At 64.1% G+C, this 24,629-nt stretch overlaps 1 protein-coding gene across 3 annotated transcripts; it reads left to right on the forward strand.

Moving 5' to 3' along the window:
• The first annotated feature begins 5,710 nt into the window (after positions 1-5,710).
• On the forward strand, positions 5,711-21,816 carry TERT (telomerase reverse transcriptase). Of its 3 annotated transcripts, XM_043887334.1 has the most exons (16): positions 5,711-5,939; positions 6,045-7,371; positions 9,385-9,580; positions 10,476-10,656; positions 11,829-12,008; positions 12,531-12,686; positions 15,046-15,141; positions 15,481-15,566; positions 16,272-16,385; positions 16,986-17,057; positions 17,473-17,661; positions 18,675-18,801; positions 19,809-19,870; positions 20,394-20,518; positions 21,150-21,287; positions 21,676-21,816. In XM_043887334.1, exons 1-16 carry the CDS (start codon positions 5,721-5,723, stop codon positions 21,777-21,779), a joined length of 3,372 nt encoding a protein of 1,123 aa, XP_043743269.1. In that variant the 5' UTR covers positions 5,711-5,720; the 3' UTR covers positions 21,780-21,816. The 3 variants fall into 3 exon arrangements, with proteins under 3 accessions (XP_043743269.1, XP_043743267.1, XP_043743270.1); XM_043887332.1 differs by having other exon boundaries at positions 21,150-21,816; XM_043887335.1 differs by lacking the exons at positions 20,394-20,518; positions 21,150-21,287; positions 21,676-21,816 and adding an exon at positions 20,219-20,392.
• Positions 21,817-24,629: the final 2,813 nt, after the last annotated feature.

Raw genomic sequence — 24,629 nt, forward strand, 5'->3', positions numbered from 1 at the left:
TCCGTGGGGACGACCTGTTTCACGCCTCCTCTCAGTGGAGCTTGGACCTGGGTTCTCCCCACTCCCCCTTCGCTTCCGTCCCAGGACAGAGCAGCCCTCAAGCTCAGAACTTGCCTGGCCTGGCTTCTTGGTGACCCTGGTGAGGACCCCTCCTCTGAAGGGCTTCCCAGAGTGTCCCTGCCCCAACCCGGAGCCATGCCTGCCAGGGAGCTGGGTCGTGGCTGGGCCTGGAGCGCTTAATTCTGTAAGTAAATTCCACCGCTCAGCCCCAGGGTAGGTAATTTTATCTCAGCGCCTTCTTAAATTTCATCAAATAACTTTCAAGGGTGCAGAAAGCCAGGGGTGTGTGCACAGCAGGAGCCGAGCCATGTCTGCCAAAGTGCGGGGACACAGTGCCCCGTTCAGAGGGATTTTCAGTCTTAAGCACTCTTTATTGGTTTTCATGAGGCGGTTTAAGGTCCAAGAGAAAGTACACAAAGGTGTGGAAGTGGTAAGCTGGCTGGCCTGCCGCCTCGGCGGGCAGATCAAAGGCCTCGTGCTCTGAGGAGCTGGGAGGAGATGAGGGTTCTCCCTGGGGCTGCCCCCATGACCCCGCTCCCCACCAAAGTGAAGTGAAGTGCTTGTGTGCTCAGTCGTGTCCGACGCTTTGCGACCCTGTGGACTGCAGCCCGCCAGGCTCCTCTGTCCATGGAATTCTCCAGGCAAGAATGCTGGAGCCGTTGCCATCTCCTTCTCCAGGGAATCTTCCCGACCCTGGGATCAAACCCGCATCTTTTATCTCCTGCATTGGCAGGTGGGTTCTTTACCAGCTGAACCCCGGGAAAGCTCCTCCATGCCCCCAATTCGCTGCCTTTTCTCCTGGCATCTCCCAGCACCAGCCAGGTGAGTGTGGGACACTGTCCCAGCTCTGCCCCTAGTTATCAGGGGGTTTCAGGAAGCCAGCACCCCTGTGCCTGCCACCTCCTCCAGGGCTGGCCGGAGCCAGCGTGCGGGAGTGCTGTGTGAATCGTGAAGCCCCGTGTAAACAAAGACTGCTCTTTCTGTAAACTATCTTCCCCTCTGAGAATTAAACAACCTTCTTAGTAAACCCGAGACAGGAAAAACCCCCAAAAAACAGGGGCGGGAAACACCCTCAGCTCCCACAGAGCTGCCAGGCCCCTGATCCAGGAACCCGGGTGAGGGGATGCTAAAACAGGCTGCTCTGAGTCCCCAGGTGGGGACAATGGGTCCCCCGGCCTCAGAGAGCCTGGGTGCCGGGCCCAAGTGGAGCTCCCCAGGGCAGCCCTCCTCCTGGGGGTCCCCGCGCCAGGACTGGCCCGTGTCCTCTGCTCCATCCTTCCCAGGGCCCCTGGGCTGTCCCTCCCTGCGGAGAGCAGGTCAGGCCCCTCCGCCCTCTGCTGCCCCGGGGAAGAGGTCCTGAATGCCTTCCCTGAAGCAGTGCCCCAATCCGCACGCAGGGCAGTGCCCTGGGCATCATGTGCCTTCTGTTCTCCGCCCACAGGCAGCCCTGCTCTCACACCAGCACCCTTCCCAGGCGTTTCCAGGCCCCCAGGGACTGTCTATCCTTCTCCACCCACCTGAGCCCCTGCAGTGAACAGCAGCGACAGCACCCAGCGCGGGCGGGGACTCTCACACATCTGGTCGAGATGCAAGACAGGCAAGGAGACGTAAGCTCATGGGGTGACCAGGACCCTGGGCGTCCGTCCTGAGCAACGAGAAGCCATGCGGTTATACACATGACATCCAACACTGATGCAGCCCCTCACAGAGCTGAGCTGGCAACGGCTCCAGAGCGGGGAAAGCCCCAACACCCACCCCTGGGCCAGCGGTTGGATCAGCTGCCAGCCCGGCCCAGCACGCTGCTCCGAGATCACACGACCGATGCACGGGCGGTGCTGGGACATTTCAGTATCCGAGGGCGGGGCTGGTCACGCGAGTCCACACGGGGGACAAAATGACATCGCCCTCCAGCCACACGCTCCACCAGGCAGGGTCCCGGTCCCGGCCTGTGCCACGCGGACACTGACCCCGGGCAGAGCTGCATGCTCTCCGCTGCACTGAGTCTCATGGGCAGAGGCTGCCCCTTTCTAGGCTGTGACCTGAGGCAGCGGGATGACCCTGGGTGAGGTGGACCCTGAGTGAATTAGAGGGTCCTCATCAGGGTCCGGGAGGGAAATGGTACCTCAGCGGCAGAGGCTGGACTCAGGGAGCTTGAGGGCGGGGGCAGGGCCCGAGGGCCATCTCACCCTCTCTCTCCACTGAGACCCGTCTGGGTCCTGGTCGCAGCCTGGGCCGCCCCACACTGCGGCCACAGATCTGAGGGCGCCTGGGTGGGGGGCAGCTACCATGCACCAGGCGTGCTCCCCGGAGGGCACAGGCCAGTGCCGGCATGCCACTGTGGCCCGCCCCACTCCCTGCCACCCCCAGGCTGCCCTCCAGAGCTGGCCGCCCGTGCCCTCGGGGTTGCAGTGCCTCCGAGGCCAGTGGCAGTGAACACAGGATGGAACCTGCTGCTCGTGAAGGACAGCCTGCTCGAGAACCATCGGCCTCATCATCTAAACCCCCAGCCAGGCCTCCGGCCACGCTCCCAGGGAGTCAGAGTCTCTGGGATCCTCCCTCTGCCCGGCTCCACCCTCTGTACCATTTGCGGCAGCTCCCCGCAGACTAGGGGTGATGGTCCACGGCCAGCCCTGCAGACGCCCTGCCAGCTCCCCATGGGATCCCCAGTGTCCAACCACTGCACATGCTTCTGTAAGCTTTGCACTTGGCGGTGGGTGGGGGGTCTCTGCTTGCCCCTTCGGAGACAAATGACACATCAGTATTTGTCTCCCAGCATAGAATCCACAGAGGAACCAGAGGTGAAACGTCCAACATCCACTAGATCATGAAGAAAGCAAAGGAGTTCCAGAAAAACATCTGCTTCATTGACTACATTAAAGCCTTTGTGTGGATCACAACAAACTGGAAAATTCTTAAAGAGACAGGAATACCAGACCACCTTACCTGTCTCCTGAGAAACCTGTATGCAGGTCAAGAAGCAACAGTTAGACCCCAACATGGAACAACAACTGGTTCCAAATTGGGAAAGGAGTATGACAAGGATGCATATTGTCATTCTGTTTATTTAACTTCTACGCAGAGTACATCATGTGAAATGCCGGACTGGATGAATCACAACCTGGAATCAAGATTGCCAGGAGAAATATCAACAACCTCACATATGCAGATGACACCACCCTTATGGCAGAAAGTGAACAGAAACTAAAGAGCCTCTTGATGAAGGTGTAAGAGGAGAGTGAAAAAGCTGACTTGAAACTCAGAATTAAAGAAATTAAGATCATGGCATCCGGTCCCATCACTTCATGGCAAATAGAAAGGGAAAAAGTAGAAGCAGTGACAGATTTTATTTTCTTGGGCTCCAAAATCACTGAGGATGGTGACTGCAGCCATGAAGTTAAAAGTCACTTGCTCCTTGGCAAGAAAGCTATGACCAACCTAGACAGCATGTTAAAAAGCAGAGACAACCAAAAAAAAAAAAAAAAGCAGAGACATCACTTTGTCAACAAACTGTGATTTTTCCACTTGTCATGTACGGATGTGAGAGTTGGACCATAAAATAGGCTGACTGCTGAAGAATTGACACTTTTGAACTGTGGTGTTGGAGAAGACTCTTGAGAGTGCCCTGGCCTGCAAGGAGATCAAACCAGTTAATCCTTAAGGAAATCAACTGTGAATATTCACTGGAAAGACTGACGCTGAAGCTTCAATACTGGCAAAGAGTTAACTTATTGGAAAAGACCCTGATGCCGGGAAAGATTGAGGGTAGGAGGAGAAAAGGGCAGCAGAGAACAAGATGGTTGGATGGCTTCTCCAATTCAACGGAGATGAGTTTGAGCAAAGTCTGGGAGGCAGTGAAGAACAAGGAAACCTGGCATGCCACAGTTCATGGAGTTGCAAAGAGTTGGACACGATTTAGTGACTGAACTACAGAATTCCGTTTAGAAACGTCCAGGTGTGAAGTGTGACACCCATCCACTGCCTTCTGGAAGTTCTGGAATCAGATTTTCTTGTATTTCATCATAAACCAAAAATATGAATTTTTTTCTGAAACACCTTCGTGTTTTACGACGTGGTGACTAACACCACTGTCAGCTCTGCGGAGACAGAGTAGCCGTCCATGTGGCAGTGGACACCGTGTTCAAGAGACAAACGATTTCCACTCACGCTAGAAAAGTCTCAAAGGCTTCCCTTGTGGCTCACCTAGCATGGTATTAATCACAGCTTGCTTCTCCTCCTTTTTAAACTATTTTCCATGCTGGTTTCTAGTCGCTGGAGAAGAACACACTTCCCAAGGCTACGCTCAGTTCCCCACTGGCAGAAACGAGCCAGCTTGAGACCTCACAGTGCTCACACTGTGAACTTCCAGGAGAGCCACCCATGGTCCCAAGGGTTACCAGCGGGGCAGACCAGAGCAAGCGGGATGGACATGAAACATTGCCAGTGACGGAGGGAGAGCGGAGGCCTCTTTAAATGCTATGGCCACGAAGAAAAGTAATTTCTGACCAAGTCTCGTAACATTATGAAATATTAACCATTTGTTCAGCCATTCACTGTTTGCGGAACTCAGGTGTATCATTTGTGCAAACCCCCCAAGACCCAGAAGCTTCCTGTTTCTCCTCGAACATCCTGCAAGACGTCATTAGGGTGACTGCTCTGAACCATGCCCTGGGCCTGGGAGGGTCTCTGTGGCTGGGCTGGAAGGTGAGGCCCTGCTCCTCCTGGGGCCATGAGTCTCTGGGCCGGCCCTTGACCCATTCTCGTGGTGCTTGTAGAGGGCAGGGCGGCTCTGGGTGTAAAGCGGGCCACGGATGGGTGCCAACAGCCCGCGGGTGGTGCCCCAGGGAACCCGGCGCTCCACGTCTCCCCTTCCTTTGCCCTACCCAGGGGATGGGCGATTAACAGAGAACTGGTCGGAGGATTTCCGTTTATGGTGAGGACCACGAAAGAACCCGCAAAGAGAAAGGAGCCTGGAGCCTCCTGGAGCCAAGGAAACCAAGCCTACAAACCAAGTGCTGCTGCTGCCCGTTGACCGCTGCCCACCGCCCGTTGACCTCTGCCCACCGCCCGTTGACCGCTGCCCACCGCCCGTTGACCGCTGCCCACCGCCCGTTGACCGCCGCCCGCGCCAGGGAAGGCTCCATGAACTCCCTCGCGGGATGGTCGAAGATGCACCTGCGCCCCCTCGGTTTCCCCAGGCCCGCCAGGCAGGGGCGGTGGTCCATTCTCTTCTTCGTACAAAGTTACGCATTCGCTGCCATGAGCCCCTTCTGGACCCCAGAGCATCCCTCACTGCACGGTCACGGCCCGCGTGTTAAAGCAACTAACCCGAAGAACCTACTCCCCGCGGACGCCGAACGCACCAGGCCTCCCAGGGACCCCGCGTTCTGGTCCCCTCTCTCGGTACCACAGAGCCTTTCCACTGTGCCACCCCTCGCGCGACCCCTGCGCCCTGGGAGGGCTGGCGGCGCAGGGCTGGGGAGACCGCCCGGGAGCAGCCGCGCGGAGGGGCCGGGTCCTCGTCGTACCTGGGCACAGACACCGGGGCCACCTCCGCGGCCCTGAGGGCGCGCAGGAGGCGGGGCTGCGGGCCTCGGCGACCCCGCCCCTTCCTCCTCCCGGCCCCGCCCCTTCCTCCGCCGGGACCCCTGCTCCTCCGCGCGATGCCGCGCGCGCCCAGGTGCCGGGCCGTGCGCGCCCTTCTGCGGGCCAACTACCGGCAGGTGTTGCCCCTGGCCGCCTTCGTACGGCGCCTGCGACCCCAGGGCTGCCGGCTTGTGCGGCGCGGGGACCCGGCGGCCTTCCGCGCGCTGGTAGCTCAGTGCTTGGTGTGCGTGCCCTGGGACGCGCAGCCGCCCCCTGCAGCCCCGTCCTTCCGCCAGGTGGGCCGTCCCCGGGAAGCCTGGGCGGGCCCGGCGGGGTGATGGCGGAGGGGGTGGGGGAAGACGTCCCCGTGTCCCCCGTGACTCACGGATTGTCCCCCGCAGGTGTCCTGCCTGAAGGAGCTGGTGGCCAGAGTCGTGCAGAGGCTCTGCGAGCGCGGCGCGAGGAACGTGCTGGCCTTCGGCTTCACGCTGCTGGCCGGGGCCCGCGGCGGGCCGCCCGTGGCCTTCACGACCAGCGTGCGCAGCTACCTGCCCAACACGGTGACCGACACGCTGCGCGGCAGCGGCGCCTGGGGGCTGCTGCTGCGCCGCGTGGGCGACGACGTGCTCACCCACCTGCTCTCGCGCTGCGCGCTCTACCTGCTGGTGCCCCCGACCTGCGCCTACCAGGTGTGTGGGCCGCCGCTCTACGACCTCCGCGCCGCCGCCGCGCCTCGGCCCACGCGGCGAGTGGGCGGGACCCGGGCGAGCCTCGGACTCCCGCGCCCGGCCTCGTCGAAAGGCTGCCACGGGGAGGCCGGGCGACTCCTGGAGGCGCGGGCCCAGGGCACGAGGCGGCGTCGGGGAAGCGCGCAGGGACGACTGCCTCCAGCCAAGAGGCCCAGGCGCGGCCTGGAGCCCGGGCGGGATCTCGAAGGGCAGGCGGGCTACGGCCCGCAACGCGTGGTGACACCTAACCGAGACGCTGCGGAAGCCGAGTCTCGGGAGGGCGACGTGCCCGGGCCCTGCCGCCCCTTCCCGGGCGGCGAGCGGGGTGTCGGTTCCGCGTCCTGGCGGCTGTCACCCCCGGAGGGCGAGCCGGGTGCCGGAGCATGCGCTGAGACCAAGCGGTTCCTCTACTGCTCCGGCGGTGGCGAACAGCTACGCCGCTCCTTCCTGCTCTGCTCCCTGCCGCCCAGCCTGGCCGGGGCGCGGACACTCGTGGAGACCATCTTTCTGGACTCGAAGCCCGGGCCGCCAGGGGCCCCCCGCCGGCCGCGCCGCCTGCCCGCGCGCTACTGGCAGATGCGGCCCCTGTTCCGGAAGCTGCTTGGGAACCACGCCCGGTGCCCCTACGGTGCGCTGCTCAGGGCGCACTGCCCGCTGCCCGCCTCTGCGCCCCCGGCGGGGCCAGGCCATCAGAACCCCCGGGGTGCGGGCGGCCGCCCCGCGGAGACGCCGGCGGCTGCGCCCGCGGGCGAGGCGCGCTCGGGGCGCCTGGTCCGGCTGCTCCGCCAGCACAGCAGTACCTGGCAGGTGTATGGCCTCCTGCGGGCCTGTCTTCGCCGCCTGGTGCCTGCCGGCCTCTGGGGCTCCCAGCACAACGAGCGACGCTTCCTGCGGAACGTGAAGAAGCTCCTCGCCCTGGGAAAGCACGGCAGGCTCTCGCAGCAGGAGCTCACGTGGAAGATGAAGGTGCAGGACTGCGCCTGGCTGCGCGCGAGCCCAGGTGAGGCCCCCAGGGCTTTCCCGCACCAGGGGAGGGGGCGGGGTCTTCTCGGTAGCTCCCCATCCGCGTTCTCGGCCTCTGACCCCGTCTCCCACCCAGTCTGCGTGAATACCGGACTTGATGGAGGTTCTGGGCCTGGGAAGGGGAAGTGGAAGCTGGGGACTCGAGGAGGGCAGGGCCGCACCTGCAGGCGGGGCACCTGGAGCCCCAGTGGGCGTGGCTGCGGTGGTTCATCGTCCCTCTCTGACCTCAAGTTAACCGCCTTGAACTCTGCTCCCTGATAGAAGTGGGGGCTGGGCCGAGAACCCCCATGCCCGGGGTCGGGAGGTAAGGCTCGGGGTTCCCCAGCCGGCTGTGGTCAGCCGTCTGCAGACCCAGTGAGTTTTATCGTGCGTCCACCAGGCCAGGGCCACTGATGGCCAGAGAGAAAGGACTGTGTCCTTGACCGAGGCGCCGGGCTGGGTGGGCACAGAGGGGAGAGCCGGCCGCCGGCTGGGCCCCAGGACAGTGGGCAGCCGCTGGGGTGCGGTGGGACTTTCTGTGAAACTGAGCCTTCAGCGTCCCTCCCCACGTGGCGGTCTGGGTTTGATGTTGGGGCTCCTCCCATGCAGCTGCCGCCCAGCATGTGCGCAGGGCAGAGGCAGGAGCAACAGGCCAGCCCCTTCCGTACACCCCCGGGTCTGACCCCTAAACTCCTGAGACCCCGACTTATAGGAGACAGAGCCTCTGTGAGAGCCAGGTTTGGCCCCCTGGTGTTGACTCATGAGTCGACTTTCCTCATGAGTGTCTAGTGGCCCTTTTTACCTTAAAGTCTGTTTCCCTGCCTCCCCACTAGTCAGTATTTACCCCTTGTTTTTCGCGATCTAGTTTTTAACTTCAGCATCTTCCCATCTTGTGAGGATGCACAGTGTAGGTGTCCTGTCGCAGCACTGAGCCAACGTTTTACGATTCTTTCCGACCCCGTCTGCCGCTCTTTACCGCTTTCCTGGAGTGACTGACTTACACTTTTCTGTGCTGATCGCCCGTCTGGGTGCATCTTTCTCATCTTCCCAATTTGCCCACTTTTCCCGTGTCCTTATTCCGTTTCTTGACCTGCACTTTCCGATGTGTGAGTGGGTGTCGCATCTAGAATTAGATTTGTGTTCTCCATTGCCCTCCGGGTGGTTTCCTTCCAACCGTATAAAGGTCTCGCCTGTTGGGATCGCATCACAGTTGAACTGTTTCCCCGCCCACCCAGCCGTGTCTCACATTAGACGTTGCTCTCCCTACTCCTGTGGATGTACTCAGTGTGGATGTGGCTCCGCCCCCTTCTCTCTCCTTCGCTGGCTATTAACCGTCCTACCCCGGACCCGCCTCCGGGCCCCCTTCCTTGTCCTCTGAGCCGGTTGCCGGCGGTGAGGCCCGGGCTCCGTCTGCTCTGAGGCCCCTGTGGCCGCCGTGCTCCACTGCCCGAGGGGTTTCCAAGTGCAGAGAGCTAAACCCCAGGGGACGGCGGGGCGGGCCCTCGACTCCTGCAGGCGTGTGTCCCGAGCCGGCAGCATCGGGCATTCCTCCGCATGCAGCCGCCTCTGCGTGCCCCTCCTGCTAAGCCTGGGAAAACCCCAGGCATTTCCAGCCCCTGCGGCCCAGTGGCGATGCCTTGAACTGCAACGCAGCCCCGACCTTGAGCCCCCCGTGTGGAGAGCAGCCCCGGTTCCCCCAGTTTGCATGCATACGGGACAAGTGCTGGGGCTCCGGCAGGAAGGTACGTGGGCTACATGCCTCATTCAGAATTTTTCAGTAGCCACAAGAAGAAAGTAAAAAGAAAGGGGAACCTCATTTAAAAGCATTTTTTATCAAAGCGCAGTGATCCGGTTAGCATCTGTTTAGCCCGTGCCCCGCGGAAGCTCCTGGCCAAGTTACCCGCGTTCTCCTCTGCCCCCGGCTCCGAGTCGCCCTGGACTCGGAGGCCGTGGGCAGCCGTCCAGGCTCGTGGCAGCCGCAGAGGGCGAGCGCCGGCGTCTCTCCTCCCAGGGGCCCGCTGCGTGCCCGCCGCGGAGCACCGCCGGCGCGAGGCGATCCTCGGCCGCTTCCTGTGCTGGCTGATGGGCGCCTACGTGGTGGAGCTGCTCAGGGGCTTCTTCTACGTCACGGAGACCACGTTCCAGAAGAACCGGCTCTTCTTCTTCCGGAAGCGCATCTGGAGCCAGCTGCAGCGCCTGGGCGTCAGGTAGGCGCGGGGATGCCCGCGCCCGCGCTCACGGACCCGCCTGTCTGACGCGGTGCCTGGGGGCACCGTGAAGCAGGCCGCCCAGGGGCTGAGTGCTCGCGCGGCGGCCACGAGCTCTGTCCCCACCCGCCGTCTGTGTCCTCTGCGAAGGCCTGGGCAGCTGTCACTGGACGGGGACCCAGCCAGGGTGGGGGGGGGCGGCCGCCTGAGACACCAGCCGGGCCTACCCAGGCGTCCCGCGAGAGGGGGAGGTGCCCTGGGTCAGGAGCGGTCCCTGAGCACGTGGGCCGGGGTGGTATCCACCTCTGGAGGCCCTTATCGTGGGTCTGAGTGAAGGCACCTCATTAAAGGATTTCCTGGCATGTAAATGGAAGCGGGCAGCACCGCTCTTCTCGCAGGGCCCCTGCAGCCTGTCCCTGCCTGGCGGACACTCAGGTCCCACCACGGGCTTCCTTCGGGGCCACCAGCTCAGGGAGCATATTCCCCGCAATGGCCAGGAGGTGGGAGGACCCCTGCCCATCCCCGTGGATGGTTGTGGGGTAAAGGCTGAAGCTTATGGGTGACCAGGAGCCGGCTGGTCTGCAGGGAGACGATTCTGCTTCTCCCGGGGGCCCCACCAAGCACTCCCTGCCTGTTTCATGTGGAGGACATGGGGTCCCTGCCCACCAGTCTCCTTCAGACCCCAGAAGCACTTGATGGCCAAGCTGCCCACACTCACTCCAGACCCCAGAGTCTCCCCAGTGAGCCGTTCTCTGGCCCAAGGTCCTGTCCAGTCCTGGTCTGGGCTTTGTCCACCGGGAACCAGGCATGCTGGTCATGGGCTCTGCCCACTTCAAGGGCACGGGCGTCCACCAGGCTGACCTGCCCTGGCTGCCCATGGGCACCTCTGTTTCAGACAACACTTAGACTGTGTGCGGCTTCGAGAACTGTCAGAAGCAGAGGTCAGGCAACACCAGGAGGCCAGGCCGGTTCTGCTGACGTCCAGGCTCCGTTTCGTCCCCAAGCCCGGCGGGCTGCGGCCCATCGTGAACATGGGCTGTGTTGTGGGCGCCCCGGCGCCACCCAAAGACAAGAAGGTCGCTGCTCGTGTTGTTCCGGGCAAAGCGCGTTTAAACCCAGGCCCAGTGGGTGTGGTCAAAGTCCCGAGGTGTCTGGTCCTGGGGAGCCAGGGGGTGTGGCCAGAGGATTCTGGGGTCCAGAGAAGGAGCTCCCAGTGAGGCCTGTCCTGCGGGGTGCCAGCCGGGCTCTGAGACACCTCTGTGCCCCCCGGCTCCTGGGCAGAGGGGCGTAGTGTGCTCTCTGGTTGCCGTGGCAGAGAGGCTACTTGACGGCTGTCACCAGCCTGCTGGGGTCCCCAGGACCCCACAGGACCTCACCCCCGTGCTTGGCCCCTGTGACTGTTCCCCTGCTGCTCCCCCCAGCCCCCTGCATCACCAGCAGCTCCCGCCCCTCCCAGAGCCCCCTGAAGCGATTGGGGTGGTTCTACCATTAGTGACAAAGAGAAGCCATCACTCTTGGTGGGGCTTGTCCACAAGCAGTGACGCATTGCTCACCGCGGTGGGGGTGGTCCCCCAGGAGGCAGCGTCCATCCTTGCTGGGTGGGGGTACCAGGGGAGGGGAGGGACCCAGGGTGTGGCTGCTCACCTTTTCTATATGCGGTGTCTGTGATCCCAGGATGGGTCCATGGGGAGACCCTGGGGTCTCAAGTGGGTGTGGGCAGCTTGGCCGTATGGTTCTGGGGTCTGAGGGGGGCTGGTGCGCAGGGGGGAGCATGGAGCAGTGGACCTGCCCCTTATCGCTGGGGCTGTCTGACCCCAAGTTCCCTTGGGGACGGTCCCTGGGGCTGTCTGACCCTTGGTATCCCCTTGGGGATGGTCCCTGGGAGCTGTCTGACCCCGAGTCCCCTTGGGGACGGTCCCTGGGGCTGTCTGACCCTTGGTGTCCCCTTGGGGATGGTCCCTGGGGGCTGTCTGACCCCGAGTCCCCTTGGGGACCGTCCCTGGGGCTCTCTGACCTTTGGTGTCCCTTTGGGGACCGTCCCTGGGGGCTGTCTGACCCCGAGTCCCCTTGGGGACAGTCCCTGGGGCTGTCCAACACCAAGTCCCCTTGGGGACAGTCCCTGGGGCTGTCCGACACCAAATCCCCTTGGGGACGGTCCCTGGGGCTGTCCGACACCGAGTCCCCTTGGGGATGGTCCCCTTGGCTGTGGTCGCTCTGGTGACACTGCTGTTCTGGGCTGGACCTGCAGGTGCAACATCTCAGCGCCCGGGTCAAGACGCTGTTCGCGGTACTGAACTACGAGCGAGCGCGGCGGCCTGGCCTCCTGGGGGCCTCGGTGCTGGGCATGGACGACATCCACAGGGCCTGGCGGGCCTTTGTGCTGCCCCTGAGGGCCCGGGGCCCGGCCCCCCCACTCTACTTTGTCAAGGTGGGCGCCCGTTCCCACCCCCATGGAGAGAACCGGGCCTGCAGGTGACCCTATGGGTCCGTCCCAGCCGATGTGGGGAGTGACCGCCTCCTTCAGCCCCGTGTGTGCCGGGATGGGTCACCCCTGGTGGAGTCACGTCCATGTCCCACAGCTTGTCCTGTGAGCTGGAAGACGGGGGACCCCAGCTCCCGGGGCAGAGGCTTTGTGCCTTTGGAGTACTCTGGGAGTGCACCCCACCTTGCAGGGGCTCCTGCCTGCGGGGATCCCCTCCAGGGAAGGAGACACCTGCTCAGACCCCTGTGCCTAACCCTAGTCGTCCCCTGGGCCCTCCGGGACACCAGCCTGCAGCTCAGAGAGGGCATGCAGGCCAGTCCTGGGGGTGCTGAGTTCAGGGGAGTGGGGGTCTCCCCATCCCTCATGTTCGATTCACCCCAGCATTCGCTGACGGCAGGTCAGGACTAGCCGGACCCAAAGCTCAGGGTTAGAGGTGAACGTGTCCTCAGGACCCCTGTTCCCACATAGGCGGACGTGGTGGGGGCCTACGACGCCCTCCCCCAGGACAGGCTGGCAGAGGTGATCGCTAATGTGCTGCAGCCACAGGAGAACGCATACTGCGTGCGCCACTGTGCCGTGGTCCGGACTGCGCGCGGGCGCATGTGGAAATCCTTCAGGAGACACGTAAGACCCATGGGGCCTGTGCAGTGCCGGGGGGCGTGGTCCGTGGGGCGGCGGGGTGGGGGCGCATTCTCAGCACCGAGGAGTCCCGAGGATGGCTCTTGCCGGTATTCCCGTCGGGTCCGCCCCTCCCCTAGGCCCCACAGCACGTGAGCTGTGCAGAGCGGGGGACCCTGACGGCAGCAGAGCCACACGGGTGTCCCGAGGTGTCCCCACGGCCACGCAGCAGGACCGTGTGTGCCCCGGGGGGGCGGGGCAAGAGGGCGTCCTGCCTGCGACTCAGAGGGTGCGCTGCCTTCTGCGTGCGCGTGCGTCATGGGGCAGGCGGCGGGGCCGCTCCTCCCCCCAGAAATGGGGGCCTCAGGCCAGGAAGAGCTGGAGGAGGACCCCGGGGCCACCGGGGCTGCTAGCGCTTGTCCCCCGCTCAGAGCAGCGTGTGTACGAGGAGGCAGGCTTGGGTGGGCTCCCCCGGAAGCCCTCGGAGAGGGCGCACAGAAGACCTGGCTACAGGCACCGCTGAGCGTGGTTTGTGAGTCCAGGGTGTGTGATGTAGGGAGCTTGGGTGTGTGACACGGGTGAGGCAGCTCCCACGGGACCCCCACTCCCACCCCGGGCCCCCCAGGCGGCAGGCTCACCTGTTTCTAACCTTGCGATGTGAAGCAGGCAAGCTCTCTCTCGGTTTGGTTTCGGGTGTCTGGGGCCCAGTGTGGCAGCCTCTGATGCCACCAGGCGACGCCCGGCCTTCTGCCGGGTGGGCTTTTGCGGATTGGTGCCGGGATGTGGATCCAGGCGGTTGCCAGCACCCCTGTGATGTGCTGTCTGTGGGGACAAACCCTCGTTCCTGTGGGCGGATTCCGGGCTTGTGTCATTTTAGGAGATGTCGCGGGAGAGGTGCCAGGTGCAGTCCCACGGGCCTCAGGGGGTCCAGCAGGCGGTGTTGGGGGCCGCCCGGTAGGACCACACAGGCCTGTGCTGGGACCGGGTCTGGGGGATCCGGCTCTGGGAACCTCGTCTGTCAGCCACCCGGATTGCACGTCCTCTGGGGGAGTTGAGGGGCGCCTGTCCAGTCTCCCCATGTGGGGCCGGCTGTCTCCTTGGTCGTCTGTCTGAGGGGATGAGCCCCGGTCTGGGGACAAGCCTTGGGGCAGTCCTAGGTGCTGTCTCAGCCTACCCTGCCTGTGCCTTTGGAAGCAGAGTCTCTGTGAACAGATGTTTTTCACTCTGATGGACCCAGCTTCTCTGTCGTTTTGGGCTGAAACCGTGCTGTGCTTGAGCGGCCCGCCTGCTGGCTGCCTGACCCCAGTGCTCCGTTAGGACATCTGCCATTTGAGCCGCCGCATTCGGGCGGGGGCTGGCTTTTTAAATTAATTAACTAGACTGCCCCAGGTCTTAGTTCCAGCGTGGGGAATGTGGGTCCCTGATCAGGGCCTGAACCCGGGCCCTGCTTTGGGAGCTTGGAGTCCTAGCCCCTGGACCACAGGGAAGTCCCCGGGGTCTGTTTTGAACTAATTTTTGTGCTGATGCTTTAGTGTGTTCCATCTCTTCTCCAGCCTGGACTTTTGCAGACCTGTCTTGTGGTTCACTTGTCTGTTCTTTTCTGTCTCCAGTTTTAAATGCATTTAACCAACCCTTAAGTTCGACAGCCTGTTTTGCAGGTTTAGAAGTCCATGCTGGTTTTTCTCACAGGTTCCGTCTCTGGTAAAATCCCTCAGCTTTGCCTCTGTTTTGTTAGCAGTGTTATCTTGACTGATTTTAAAAATTCCAGAAATTTGGCGCCTCCCCGGCCCCCAGGCAGGTTTCTCGTGTGTCTGAGCTGTCCTGCGAGAGGTTTTGGTCACACCTGGGCCTGTTTTTCCACAAAGCGCCAGACTTTGTGAATAGGAATTGTAACGTGTGGGATTGTGAGTTCTCCTCCAGGGTGGGTGGAGGTTCTCTGCCAGTGGAACTGTGACCTGAGTCCCTCAAGGGTTCGTTGCAGACTGTGGCGTCTGGCCTGCCTCACTTCACCTTTCCCTGGTGCCCGCTGCGAGGGGCCCCCAGGCCCAGCCCCCGGCTGCTAGGACCATGTGCTTGGCTCAGCGTGGCTCCTGGGGTGCTGAGTGAGGGTCCTTGGTCTGCGAGCCCCCCGGGGATGCCCTCAGTCATTGCTGCTTAGTGGCCCTGAACCCCAGGGTCTTCCTGCTTGGTGGATCCTGGCCTTGGGGCGAGCTCGGGGGAAGGCAGATGCACCCCGAAAACCAAGACCCCACCCAGCCCGTCTGGGTCCGCACCTCCCCGCACCCCCAGCAGCCTGGCATTTCCTCCCTGGTCCGAGTGGCCATGGCCAGCCCCCCAGGCTCTGACCCCTGCCCTCGGCCGGCAGGTGTCCACCTTCTCGGACTTCCGGCCGTACCTGAGGCAGCTCGTGGAGCATCTGCAGGCGACTGGCTCGCTGAGGGACGCTGTGGTCATCGAGCAGGTGGGTGTGGGCGCCCGTGCCCCTGCCTTTGGGCACCTCCTCCCGCTCCCGGGCCTCCCGCACCCCCGCCGGCCATGGCCCCTCTGCACTTTGCTGCCCGTCTTCTCCCTCCGTTTTGGCCTTGAGGCCACAAGAAGGCACGTCCGCCTCCTCTAGGAGGGCAGAGGGCTTGCCCCACAGACCTGCCTCCGACTGACCCCTGTGCTGACTCACTTCCTGTGTGAGTGGGTTCCCCAGCAGGGCTCCCTGCCGCCTCCCTCTGGGTGCGGCCCCGTCCCCTGGGCCACGCGCCGCCCAGAGCGGCGTCCACTCCAGCCCAGCGCCCGCCTGCCTCCACAGAGCTGCTCCCTGAACGAGCCTGGCGGCAGCCTCTTTGAACTCTTCCTGCACCTGGTCCGCAACCACGTCATCAGGATCGGGGGCAGGTCAGTCTGGGCCCCGCCTGCCCGGTCAGCACCCGGGAGGCGCCACAGCCCCGGGGCCAGGGCGGCAGCACATGGCCCCCCCACGTATGGGACGTGCTCGTGGTCAGAAGCCACCTGGTCATTCTCCGAACGTGTGTGAATGCACGCCTGGCCTGGTGGCGCCCGTGTCAGACCCCTCTGCGTCCGGGGGGTCGCAGGGGTCTAGGGCCCTTCGGGCTCGTGGCCACAGCCCTTACAGGTCAGTCTAGACCCTGGGTCCTTCTCAGGGGTTGTGAATGTGCTCCAGGCTCAGGGGACTTTCTGGTTAAAGGATGTACCTTCGTTATTATTACGTTTGAAGTAACTACAATGCTTGTGGCAAAGCAGTTCCAGTAACATATAAAATAACACATACCCCTGGGGAGGCACGCGTGCCCACTGCAAATTCTGACAAGAGCACACGTCTGCACACGTGTGGACATGGCACTGCGGGAGGAGATCCTTCTCTGCGGGAAAGGCCTGGAGCCTGACACCTCCCCAGCGCCACCACCCCGCGTGGAGCAGGGTCCTGCCGCGTGTGGCAGGGCTTCGTGGGGTGTGTGACAAATGTGTTGATGCGCGTTCCCCCAGGTGGGAGTGGCGTGTGCACACCTGTCTGTGCATGTGTGATGTGAAGGTGAGGCTCGCCATGGCTGGCCCGCCTGCTGACCACCTCCTGCCCCCCAGGTCCTACATCCAGTGTCAGGGGATCCCCCAGGGCTCCATCCTGTCCACTCTGCTCTGCAGCTTCTGCTACGGGGACATGGAGAACAAGCTCTTTCCCGGAGTCCAGCAGGACGGGTACGGCCCCGTGCCGGCGCTGTGTCGGCGGGCGCACCCCCGTGTTGGCGGGTACAGACCAGTGTCGGCAGGCGCGACCCCGTGTCGGTGGGCGCGGCCCCGTGTGGGCGCATACACTGCAGTGTCGGCGGGCGCGGCCCCGTGTCGGTGCCTACGCCCCAGTGTCGGCGGGCGCGGCCCCGTGTCGGTGCCTACGCCCCAGTGTCGGCGGGCGCTGCCCCGTGTCGGCGGGCGTGACCTTGTTGGGGCCCCCCTGTTTCTGGTCTTGGGTGCAGGTGGGGCTGCACGGGGCTGGGGGGCGGTGCTCAGTAGGCCTCCAGCAGGGAGTGAGCGTGGCTTGCAGCCTGGCCGGGGCGTCTGGCCAGCACCGAGCCCATCAGCTCCCAGCCGGATTGCTGGGCCCTGCTCGCCCTGGCCGGAGCCAAATCCTACGGACACTGGTCTGTGGTGGCTTCTCTGGAGAAGGTCCCTTTATTTGCGTCCGGCTGAATTCAGACGTTAAGCCTCGCACCGTCCGCCCGCCCCCGGGAGGACGCTGCGTGCGGGCGCACGGCAGTGTGTTCAGGGTCTGCCCTCGCCGTGGGGTCTCTCTGTGCCCAGGGTGCTTCTGCGCCTGGTGGACGACTTCCTGCTGGTCACTCCTCACCTGACGCGGGCCAGAGACTTCCTCAGGTGAGGTCCCCCGTGTGTGTCTCTGCCCCACCTCCTGGGCGTGTCCTGCAGGCGTGTGAACACGGTCCTCCCGGGCGTCCCTGAACCTCCGGGGAGCGTCCTGCAGTGCGGTCCCAGGGCTCCAAGAGCCTGGCGTATGGTCCCAGCGTCCACTCACGCTTCAGGGCCGATCCTTGGGCCGCCCCTGCTCCCGTCCCCTGCCACCGGCCACCCTGGCCCCTGATCACGAGCAGCCAGTCGCCCCGAAGCCTGGAGGCCAGACTTGGGCTGTGTCCAGCCTTCCTCGGGGGCCCGCGGTCCCAGTCCGCCCTCCACACCCTGCCTGCCTCTCCGGGTGCCGGGCAACACTGCCCAGCGCCCCCGAGACACCCAGTGCATCCCATCCATGCGGCACTCACACGGCGCCCGGCCCCAGGACGCTGGTGCGCGGTGTACCCGAGTACGGCTGCCAGGTGAACCTGCGGAAGACGGTGGTGAACTTCCCCGTGGAGCCCGGGGCCCTGGGCGGCGCGGCGCCCCTGCAGCTATCAGCCCACTGCCTGTTCCCCTGGTGCGGCCTGCTGTTGGACACCCGCACCCTGGAGGTGCACGGCGACCACTCCAGGTGAGCGATGGGGCCCGAGGCCCTGGGGCTCAGAGGCCACACAGAGGGTGGCGGGCACCGACGCTCTGAGGCAGCGGTTTTCCGGGCGTTTTCTATAAAAGGAAACTGTGTGGCGGGTTCTGGGGTGAGCGTGTTCCTGGGGAGGCGTGTGGTTGTGACCCGGAGAGGAAGGACATGAGCCCCAGGTCTCACTGGGCTCTGGGCTTCGGGGTTCCCTCTGGTCCGTCGGGGACAGGGCTTCAGGGCACATGGTCAGCTCTGTTGGCGATGTCACGGGTCCCTCCCTGGCCGATCCCTCCTGGGGCCTCGCCGGGGCATGTGGATGCATCTGTCTGCGCCCCCAACCCCGACGTGGTCGCCCTCTGTGTTCAGCATCTCAGCGTCTCTTCTTGGGGCACCTGTCCCAGTGGATTACACACCCCTCCCTTTCGCTCTCATTTTGCCTTAATCACCATCTCAAAGGCCTTGTCCCCGAACGGTCGCGGGGGCCGGGGTTCACCCTGTGACTTTGGGGACACAATTCAGCCTCTGGTGGCCCTCTCCGCATCCCCGCCCTCAGAGCGTGCAGTGAGCCCCCGCTATGCACAGACAGGGAGGGGCTGAGGAGAGATGTGGATGCAGGCGAGTCTGCTGCTTTATGAGTAACGAGCAGTTTCAGGGCAGTGCTAGATGGGGCTACCCTGTCCTGCGCTGGTAGCCCCGTCCTGCTGGGGAGCTGGGGTCTGTCCCCGGCCCCTCACCAGGCACTCCCTGGGAAGACGCAGGGGCGGATGCTTTTCATCTGTGGTTCCGTGTGTCCGTCTGCTGGTCCCGACACCGCCTCTTGTGTCCATGCACTGACCATACCAGCGAGTCATGACCCGCCCACCGTCGTGTCTGGCTGCCTGTGACGCTGTGACCGTGCAGGGGACGGGCGGCCTTCCTGGCCAGTGTAGCTGAGAGGCGGGGCATCCGAGTGTGGGTCAGTGTAGGGTGGACACACGCGCTTCCCGGGACCCCGTCCTGTCTCACAGTTACGCCCGGACGTCCATCAGAGCAAGTCTCACCTTCACCCAGGGCTTCAGGCCCGGGAGGAACATGCGTCGCAAGCTGTTGGCGGTCTTGCAGCTCAAGTGCCACGGTCTCTTCCTGGACCTGCAGGTGGGCGGTGGGTGGGCATGTGTGTGCAAGGGCATTAGTCATCATGTGCGTGTGTGCTTGTATACATGTGACCGAGCGTGTGGGTGTGCATATGTGTGCAAGGGCATTAGTCATCACGTGTGTGTGCTTGTATATGTGTGACCGAGCATGTGGGTGTGCACGTGTGTGCAAGGGCGTTAGTCATCACGTACATGTGTGCTTGTGTATGTGTGACCGAGCGTGTGGGTGTGCGCGTGTGTGCAAGGGCATTAGTCATGTGCGTGTGTGCTTGTGTATGTGTGACCAAGCATGTGGGTGTGCACGTGTGTGCAAGGGCATTAGTCATCACGTGCGTGTGTGCTTGTATACGTGTGACCGAGCGTGTGGGTGTGTGCGTGTGCCTGTGTGTGAAAGAGCATTAGTCATCATGTACGTGTGCGTGTGTGTGACCGAGCGTGTGGGTGTGCACATGTGCACGTGTGCCTGTGTGTGAAAGAGCGTTAGTCATCACGTACGTGTGTGTGTGTGACCGAGCGTGTGGGTGTGCGCGTGTGCCTGTGTGTGAAAGAGCATTAGTCATCATGTACGTGTGTGTGTGTGTGTGACCGAGCGTGTGGGTGTGTGCGTGTGCCTGTGTGTGAAAGAGCATTAGTCATCATGTACGTGTGTGCTCGTGTATGTATGACCGAGCGTGTGGGTGTGCCCGTGTGTGCATGTGTGTGCCCACAGCCCTCGCCCGCTGTCCTGGCCTGACCCCTGCTCGTCCCCGCGGGGCGGGGCCTCTGTGGCCTCAGCCGTGGAGCCGTGGGGTCTGGGCCGTAGTCCGGCCAGGCTCCCACCCTCGCCCTTCCTGTGGGCCTGCCCACACTGCCTCTGAGGGCCCCCGGGGACCTGGTCGGTTACCCCGGAGAGGCCACTGGGCTCTCATCAGGGCAGTCCTTTCTCCTGCTCCACATGACGTGGCTGTAAAGCAAAATCAGAAACACAGCCAGAGGCATCACCGGCGTTTCCTTCTCTCCCTTCCGCAGGTGAACAGCCTCCAGACGGTCTTCACAAACGTTTACAAGATATTCCTGCTGCAGGCCTACAGGTGCGCCTGTGGGGGGTGAGGCCTCAGCCGCAGTGCTGCGCTCGCCCGGGGCCGCCCGGGACCTGGGGGGCATGCCGCTCCCCCTGCGAGGAGGCAGCCTCTGCGTTCTTGGTGTCCCCGACCATCCCGGGACGCTGCTCTGTCCCCAGGGACCGCTGGGGGGCCTGGTCCGCGGGGGTCGGTGCAGCGGGAGGGCTGTAGGTGGGGGGCGGTCAGGGAGCAAAGGTCAGTGCATGCAGTGGCCCCCAGCCCTCAGGTGCCCCCCAAGGGGGCCAGCGGGAAGCCGCTCCAGTCAGAGCAGACCAGCTTCCGGAACATTCCCTGCCCTGGGACCATGCACCCCTCCAGGAGCCAAGCCGGGGCACAGGCAGCTGACCGTGGAGTCCGGGGCTCATCTACCCTTGACCAGGACCCCTTCCCGCCCGCCGAGGGGACCCTGAGCCAGGCTTGTCCTGCGTGGTCTCCAGGGAGCCCCACGCGAGCGGCTCGGGGGGCCGTGTCCTGATGGGGCCACCGCCACCAGGTTCCACGCCTGCGTGCTGCAGCTCCCCTTCAGCCAGCCGGTCGGGAGCAGCCCCGCGTTCTTCCTCCGGGTCATCTCCGACACCGCGTCCCGCGGCTACGCCCTCCTGAAAGCCAGGAACGCAGGTGCTTGGGTGCCCTGGGCTGAGGGTCGGCGGGGGGCTGGGACTCTGGGTTCATGCCCCCCATGCCCCATGGGGCGGGAGACGGAGCTCAGGCCCTCCGTCGGCCCGTCCTCCGCCTCTGGCCTGGAATGACTGGGTGCCTGGGCACCGGCTGGGGGTGCTGCCCCATGCACCCTGCCTGCTCGCGGGCAGCCCTCCTGCCCTGGCGCCCTGGGCACTGGGTCAGCCAGGCCAGCGGGCAGCAGGAGGCCCTGGGCCACCCTTGCTCATGTTGGGGAGGAGCCCACTGAGGGGCCCCCATGTGCTTTGGGGTCTCCAGCCCTCAGCTCTGCTGCGGCCTCGTCTGGGGCTTCACTGACGCGTCTGAGGTTTCGGCTGTGCGGTCTGTGAGGTCCTGGGTTTCGCAGACTTCCTGTCAGTATGTCTGTGGAGGTTTCTTGGAGAAGTTGAAGAAAACGTGTCAGTTGTCAGAATTCCCTGGGGTCCTATTGGGGCGGCCCCTGAAATGAAACGGCCAGTTTACGCCCCACCCCTCGCATTGTCCCCAAAACCGCGCTGATGCTCTCCACCTGGAGGCCCCCCAGTCTCCCCGGTACAGCATCGGGCGGGGCCTCAGTCTCCCGTGTCCCCAGGGGTGTCGCTGGGGGCCAGGGGTGCCTCTGGCCCGTTCCCGTCTGAAGCCGCGCAGTGGCTGTGTCTCCACGCCTTCCTGCACAAGCTGGCTCGCCACCGCGTCACCTACAGCCGCCTGCTCGGGGCCCTCCGGACAGGTGGGTGTGGGCGGCCACAAGGCACCCGCTTCGAGCAGGTGGGTGGGTCCAGGAGCCCCCAGGAGCCAGGGTCACAGCCCCGCCTCGTCCAGGGCATGCCCACCCGGGTCATGCTGCCTCTCACTGCCCTTCTCGGGGTCTCTTCCCACGGCGTCTGCCCACCAGCCCCCCACCTGTGTCCCCCTGGGCACTGCCCAGCTGCCCCCGTGGCCCCGGGAGTGAGGGGGTGTCTGCCCCTGCTGAGGTTCGCACCCCCTAGCCCGCCAGCGCACAGGGGTGTCTGGCCCAGCGTGGGCGCCTGCGTGGCCTCAGCGCTGTGCCTGGCCCCGGTGAGCGGCAGTCTCTGGTGGCCTCCGCGAGGGGCTCTGAGTCCAGTTCCCCCCTGCAGCCCGAGCGCGGCTGCACCAGCGGCTCCCGCGGCCCACACGGGCCGCCCTGGAGGCGGCGGCCGACCCCGCCCTGACCGCGGACTTCCAGACCATCTTGGACTGACAGTCAGCCCTGCCCACAGCTGAGGGTGAGCTCCGGAGCCCATGGGTGAGGCCCGCTCCACGGCAAAGCCTGGGCCCCCCGAGAGCCCTGGAGCAGGGAGCCGGCCCCCACATCCTCAAGGGAGTGGGGCCGGTGCCCCGTGGCCCTCCAGAGACCGTCCATCTCCAACAGCTGACCGCCAGGCCCAGCAACACGCGGGAGAACCTGGCGGGGTGGCAGGGCGTTGGAACAGGAAGTTGGGGGGTTGTCATCCCTGCCCCCTGCCCTGGAGAGAGGACACACGTCTGTCCAGTGGCGCGGGGGGGGCACTCGGGGGCTGAGTGGGCCCTTCCTGCCGCTGACCGCACCTGCGCCCCGCCCGGCGCTCGGGCCACGCCTGCCCCCCTCCACCCCCCGCTGAGCTCGAAGTCCAGCCTGCTGGGCCTTCCCTGCAGTCAGCTGCTGGGGGCCCCACCCTCGCCCTGGTCTCACCGCCCCCCCCACCCCGCGCCACCTGCCCCCCTTACCTCCGTGGGCAGCTGGTCCCTGCTCAGCACCATGCTGGGATCGTCTGTGCCTCCTCCTACCCCGCACTGACCCCAACTCACCGCAGCACCGGGAGCCAGCGGGCCTCTGCCTGTCGTCTCCACAGCTTGCCGTTTTTCTCTGGATGTTTGTGTTAAAAGGCATATCCGTCAGTACTGGGTTCTGTGGTTATAAAAACGCACACCCGCTGGGGTGTCAGATGCTCCTGGGTCCCTGGCCTGGCAGGAGTCCGAGGGGGCCTCCTGGGGGCGGGAGGTGGCGGGAGGGGCTGGGGGCCCGGAGAGGATGCCCCTGTGGGGCCGGCCCAGCACCCATCCTGCCTGCAGCTGCCCTGGCCACACGCTGGGCACACTCGGGAGACGGCGGACCCAAAGATTCCGAGGTCTAGGACCCCTGACCCCACCCATCCCTTCACAGCGGGCCCCGGACTCCTTGTCTCCCCAGAGGGCCCGTGGACTGGACGGCACGGGCCGTGGACACGGGGTCCAGGCGTGGGCCTGGCCCTCCCCCAGGTGTCTGTCCCCTCACCGGTCCCCACGAGCTGGACCCGGGCAGGCGGACGGGCTCGGCGGCAGCCGCTGTGTGTCCGCGCAGGCTTCCCCCCCTCGTCACCCGGGTGACCCTGCCTCTCCCCATGTGTCCTGACCACCAGGGGCTCCTTTGCTCACGTGCCATCCTGTCCGCTGAGCTGGACTCAGGCGGAGCACCTGCAGAGAAGCAGGACAGGCCTGGGGTGGGGCACGCAGAGGTGGAGGCTCCTTAGTGGGGGCTGCTTGGGTGCCTGAGGGTGAGACCTCTGGGGGTCACACGGGGCTCCAGGCCAAGGGCTGTGCTTTGGGGGCCACGTGGAGGGCTTGGGGCGGACAGGTGGCCCTGAGGTTGTGGAGAGGTGCGGCCAGCTGTCCCAGGAGGGCTGGGGCTCAGGCAAAGGGCAGGTTTCAGCCTGAGCCCTCTGGTTGTGTGGGGTGGTGAACCACACAGCTGCTGGGTCCCTGGTCTGGGAGGGTTGGTGAACCACACAGGTGCTGGGTCCCTGGTCTGATGGGGGGTGAACCACACAGCTGCTGGGTCCCTGGTCTGGTGGGGTGAACCACACAGCTGCTGGGTCCCTGGACTGGGAGGGTTGGTGAACCACACAGGTGCCCCTGCCCCAGTCTCTGGCTCAGCAGGTCTGGGAGTGTGAATTTTAAAGTCCCACATGCTGCTGAGGCTGCTCTGAGGGGTGGGGAGGTTGGAGGCTGCCCTGGGGACCATCCCCCCTTGCAGTGGCCCTGGGGCAGAGCAGACAGTGGCTGTGGGGCCAGGGTCAGGGTCAGGATGCTGGAGGTGGGTCGGGGGAGGTGGTGGGCATGCGGCTCAGCCAGCAGGAAGAGGGCTGTGAGGTTATGGAGGGGCTTGTGTGAGAGTGGGGGTCCCCACCTCAGCCCCCTGTTGGAGGCCTGTGTGTCGCCCCAGGCCCAGGTCTGTGGGGCACCCCCCCACCGCCCCCTGGAGAATCCATCGTTGGGAGCTGCTGTTGCTCATCAGGACAGTGGGCCTGGCCTGACCTGTTCTGTCCTCGCCCTTAGACCCCTGCGGGCATGGGAACAGGAGGCACAGTGCAGGGTGCCGCCTGGGGCAGCTGGCCACCCTGTGCCCGGCACAAGCTCCAGAGGCATTTTGATGACAGTGACTGGTTCCCAAGGCTTCCTTCTGGGGTGTTGCTGACGGGGCCGTGCACTGAGGCAGACGCTGTCAAGCGTACCTCGGGTGGGGTCGTGGGAGCCGCCGCTTCCGCTGAGCGCGGGCGCCCGGCGCCGGCCGGCCAAGTTCATGGCTGTTGCCTGTTGGCTGCCACAGCCACAGGCTGCATCCAAGTGCCCGGGCTGCTGCGTTCGTTTATGATGGGCCCAAGTCCAAAAGCACGTCATGAACGGTGAGGGGCGGGCCCCACGCGCCGCGTGCCAGCCTGGCGGTGCCCCCTCTGGGGAGGCCTGGCTTGCTCAGGGTGCCAGGTGCTTCGGGCAGCGGGAGGTGACCAGGACCCCTCAGCTGCATCCCGCTGATTCCCACCAGCCCCTGCAGGCTCCCTGCGCCCCGCAGCTCTTTCTGGCATTTCCATAAAGGCCAGTCATCACTCAGCTTTCCAGCGTCCACATGCCTCTAAAACTCTGTCTACTAAATGCATTTTGTCACAGTTTTACTCAAAATTACTTGTATTTTTCCTGAAGTGTAAAACCCTTGGAAAGGGCCTATGTTCTGGTTGGGCTCAACTAAGACTTCACTTTGATTTATCATTTTTAAAACTGCCATGCAGTTCCTCAGGGTGGAACGTGAAAATGATAG

This window comes from Cervus elaphus, chromosome 25 (genome assembly GCF_910594005.1).
Source record: "Cervus elaphus chromosome 25, mCerEla1.1, whole genome shotgun sequence".
Lineage (NCBI taxonomy): Eukaryota > Metazoa > Chordata > Mammalia > Artiodactyla > Cervidae > Cervus > Cervus elaphus.

What these genes read in the sequence shown, in the direction of transcription:
- TERT (XM_043887332.1), top strand. Translation starts at nt 5,721, where the DNA reads ATGCCGCGCGCGCCCAGGTGCCGGGCCGTGCGCGCCCTTCTGCGGGCC. An exon ending in CTGGCTGCGCGCGAGCCCAG is followed by an intron (nt 7,372 to 9,384) that starts GTGAGGCCCCCA and finishes CTCTCCTCCCAG; the next exon opens with GGGCCCGCTGCGTGCCCGCC. An exon ending in TTCCTGCTGCAGGCCTACAG is followed by an intron (nt 19,871 to 20,393) that starts GTGCGCCTGTGG and finishes CACCGCCACCAG; the next exon opens with GTTCCACGCCTGCGTGCTGC.